Raw genomic sequence first — 3,243 nt, forward strand, 5'->3', positions numbered from 1 at the left:
CCAGAGAGCTGCCAGCAGCAGGGTGAGCACGGCCAAGGAGAAGACCTTCATGTCCGTCCCGGGGCTCGGTCAGCACCAGCAGCTGGCAGCTCTTGCTGACTCGGGGCCACCGAGAGCGACCTGCCTCTCCTGCCTGCACCTCGGCGTGATATACTCCCCGGACGGGCTTTCCATGACAGCTGTGGGCTCTCCCCGGGGAAAGAACCGCCCAGAGATATTGATAAAGGGCAACCGGTGAATGGAAATTCCTTCTCCCGGCCCCTCTGGCCCCTGTAGTACCTGAGGGCTGCTGGAAAGTGTGGCGAGCAGCTGGGAGCTCTGTGCTGCTGGTGATGCACTGGGGCCGGCAGTCTATTTTGGGTTTGGTTGTTGCCACCGGCAAACCACACAGGCTAGGGCTTGCGCTTGCCAAAGCCCTGGGCGAGTTTCTTTTCCAAAACCACCCATTGTCATCTCAGCTGCGATGCCTCTCTTGCAATTTTGCACTCGGTGAGTGGCTCGGCAGTGGCTGGGCTTGCCCCAGCCCACCCTGAGACCCATCGCTGGCTGCCCATCGTGGTGGCTGTACCTCTCACGGTGCCTTGTCACAGTGGCAGTGCCCATACACATCTCCTCATGGCATCCCGGGAGTGTGGGCTGTCAGTGGGGCCCGACCAGGCATCCTCGAGGGGCAGCTCTGATTGAATTTGGGCCAGGGGTCTCCACTCATTAGGATAGCTGATGAGGAGCATGGGAAGCCCCCTCCTCACGGGCTGAGCCTGCTTCTTGGCCCTCTCACTGGTGGCTTCCCCAAAGCCTGCATGGACATGGTTTGGCCCCATGCAACCCCTGGACACCCTCGCAGAGACATGGTTGGGGCTTTGGCTCTTCTCGGCTCCTTACTGACCCCAGCGCTTATAGATGTGGTTTAACACCTGGATAGGAATGCTGGCAGCAGGATCTGCGTGCTCCCAAGACACTTGCACAGCCAGATGTTTGCATGTGTGAGATCACATTTAATTCTGTTCAGTATGTTGTACAAAAAATAACCATGAGGCTGTTCCCCCTTAACCCCTCTGCTACTGCCAGGCTGGCGAGTGCAGCCTCACCAATACACTGCTGCCGCCTGCGAGGGGTACAGGCAGCTGCCTGCACGCAAAACAGGGCTGAGAGCATGGGGGCTGGCAGCGGTTCCGGACCCCAGCACCCTGTGGGGTCGGCACACCCCATCCCGGTGGGATGCCGGGGATGGCAAAGGCCCTTTGCCTTCAGGGAGGTGGTGAGGGTCATCACAGCGTGATGGGGAGGATGTCCCCGATGAGCTGCTGTATCCAAATGTGATGTCCCCGCAGCCACCTCTGAAAAGGGGTCGCCTTTGCGGTGTCCCGTCTCCCGTGGAGGGGACTCCTCGCGCTGCCTCCGGCCGCCCCGCTAGCTGGGGATGGAGAAGGAGCTGACTTGGAAGCTCTGCTGGTACTTCTTCACCCAGGCCCTGCTCGCCTGGGCACAGATCTCCTTCCCGCTCCTCACCCTGAAGCTGGGGCAGAGAGAAGACTGGGTTAGCGGGGTGGTGGTATGGGGACCCTGGCGCTGAGTTTCCCAGAGGCTTGGAGGCACAGAGGATCAGGATTGGACCCACCAAAGCAAGGCACGGGGTCTGGCAGGGTCTAGAGGGGCTTTACCCCCGGGGCTGGGTTTAGGGTACTCACATCACAGCCTGGTGTGGGCACTCGGGGCTGGTGCGGTAGCAGGCAACGACGTTGTCTCTCTTGATCCTTCTCGTCTGGAAGTTGAAGCAGCACTTGTCCGGCATGGCTGGGGCTCCTGGGGGGACAGCGCAAGCTCAGCTTAGCCTGGAGACCCCCACCTCCCATCTCAGCCCTCCCGTTGTGGGCACGGTGGCTCTTTGTGGGGAGCCCCCCTGCACCCCATGCACGAAGCAAACATGTCCCCATGGCCCTGGGGGCTGCCCCCATCCCCCAGCCCATGGGGACGGAGTGGGTGGCAGTGCTTACTCTGAGCCAGGCTCTGGCAGCACAGCGTGGTGAGGAGGAGGACGGCACAGACCACCCCGGCTGCCTTCGCCATGCCGGGCTGCGGGAGGGCTGCTTGGTGATGCAGGAGCAGATCTGCTGCCTGCTGTGGTCAGGGCCACTGGGCTGCTTTTATGGGGGAGCAGTGGGGCTGGCTTCCCTCAGGGCCAGCAGTTGCGTGGGCAGGGGGAGGACCTGGTCTCTTGCCACGTCCCAAAACACAGAGGGTGAGCAATACTCATCCCCTCCCAGCACAGCCTCAGGAAGGGAAAAACCTGCTCCCGAGCCGTGCTTTTGGCCCCTGATGGCCTTGGGATTTTTCCTGAGCTCCTGCCTCCAGCATTAGGGCCGGTGGTTGGGTTGCTCCTAAAATTTGGCTCCGCTTTCCTGTCCCCTGGGCAGGCTGCGTGCCCCATGGCAGGAGCTCCAGGGCGGGTGAGAGGGTCTGGGGATCTCCCTTGGATGGGACCAGGGCTGGGTTCAGCACCCTGCAGGGTCTCCAGCAGCTGCACAAACTCCTGACGGTCCATGTCCTCCCGCTGCACTGCGAAGTTTTGCATCCTATCACTTTGCATCCCAGCCCAGGGGACAAACGGCCAATTACTACCCCCCCCCTAAAAAAAGACATAGAGAAACAGCTTCTGTTTGGTTGCACCAGGCATGTACACAGCTCTCTGCTGGTTTTGGGGGTGTTTGGGGCCCGTCTGGGCTGGGAGAGGCCAGGCAGGTGGCTCCGCTTCCCTCCCCCCGGCACCGAAGCAGCAGCTCATGTTCTTGGCTGTGCTGAGCTGGGAAAGGCAGAGGCCAGTCTGGGGCTTCCCCCAGTGGATTTTGCCTGGCCACAGCTGTCCAAAAAACCCCCTCTCCCCCCAGCCCCGGCAAATCCCGGAGCACATCCCAGCTGCCAGCAGCTGGTGAATGGTGGGAAGCAGAGGGGAGATGCAGACACGCATCCCCACCAGCCCGGCTGTGCAGGCAGCCGCATTCCGCCGCGTGGGGCTGGGGATGCTGATGGCACCCTGCTGACATTTTGGCCACCCTGGGCTGCAGTGCAGACCCACCATGGAGACCCGGCTGTGGAGGGCATGGGGTGCTGGTCCAGACAGGGACCTGCTCCGATGGGAATGGGGGCTACCTCCATGGTGGGACCACATGTGATCCTCCATTTGCTCTTCTCCAAAGCCATTTCCCAAAAATCAGCCTCAATTTTTTGGGGCGCACATGCTGGGTA

At 61.5% G+C, this 3,243-nt stretch overlaps 1 protein-coding gene across 1 annotated transcript; it reads right to left on the reverse strand.

Moving 5' to 3' along the window:
- Positions 1–974: 974 nt before the first annotated feature.
- On the reverse strand, positions 975–2,111 carry LOC103904089 (C-C motif chemokine 3). The gene is made up of 3 exons (XM_009285443.1): positions 1,995–2,111; positions 1,689–1,803; positions 975–1,516 (listed from the first exon to the last, which is right to left on the reverse strand). Exons 1-3 carry the CDS (start codon positions 2,065–2,067, stop codon positions 1,411–1,413), a joined length of 294 nt encoding a protein of 97 aa, XP_009283718.1. The 5' UTR covers positions 2,068–2,111; the 3' UTR covers positions 975–1,410.
- Positions 2,112–3,243: the final 1,132 nt, after the last annotated feature.

The sequence above is a fragment of the Aptenodytes forsteri genome, unplaced genomic scaffold (assembly GCF_000699145.1).
Source record: "Aptenodytes forsteri isolate BGI_AS27 unplaced genomic scaffold, ASM69914v1 Scaffold1336, whole genome shotgun sequence".
In the NCBI taxonomy this organism is placed as follows: Eukaryota; Metazoa; Chordata; class Aves; order Sphenisciformes; family Spheniscidae; genus Aptenodytes; species Aptenodytes forsteri.

Coding starts and splice junctions, on each gene's coding strand:
- LOC103904089 (XM_009285443.1), bottom strand. CDS start 2,067: ATGGCGAAGGCAGCCGGGGTGGTCTGTGCCGTCCTCCTCCTCACCACG. Junction 1,804..1,994: donor CTGCCAGAGCCTGGCTCAGA/GTAAGCACTGCC, acceptor CTGTCCCCCCAG/GAGCCCCAGCCATGCCGGAC. Junction 1,517..1,688: donor TGCCCACACCAGGCTGTGAT/GTGAGTACCCTA, acceptor TCTCTGCCCCAG/CTTCAGGGTGAGGAGCGGGA.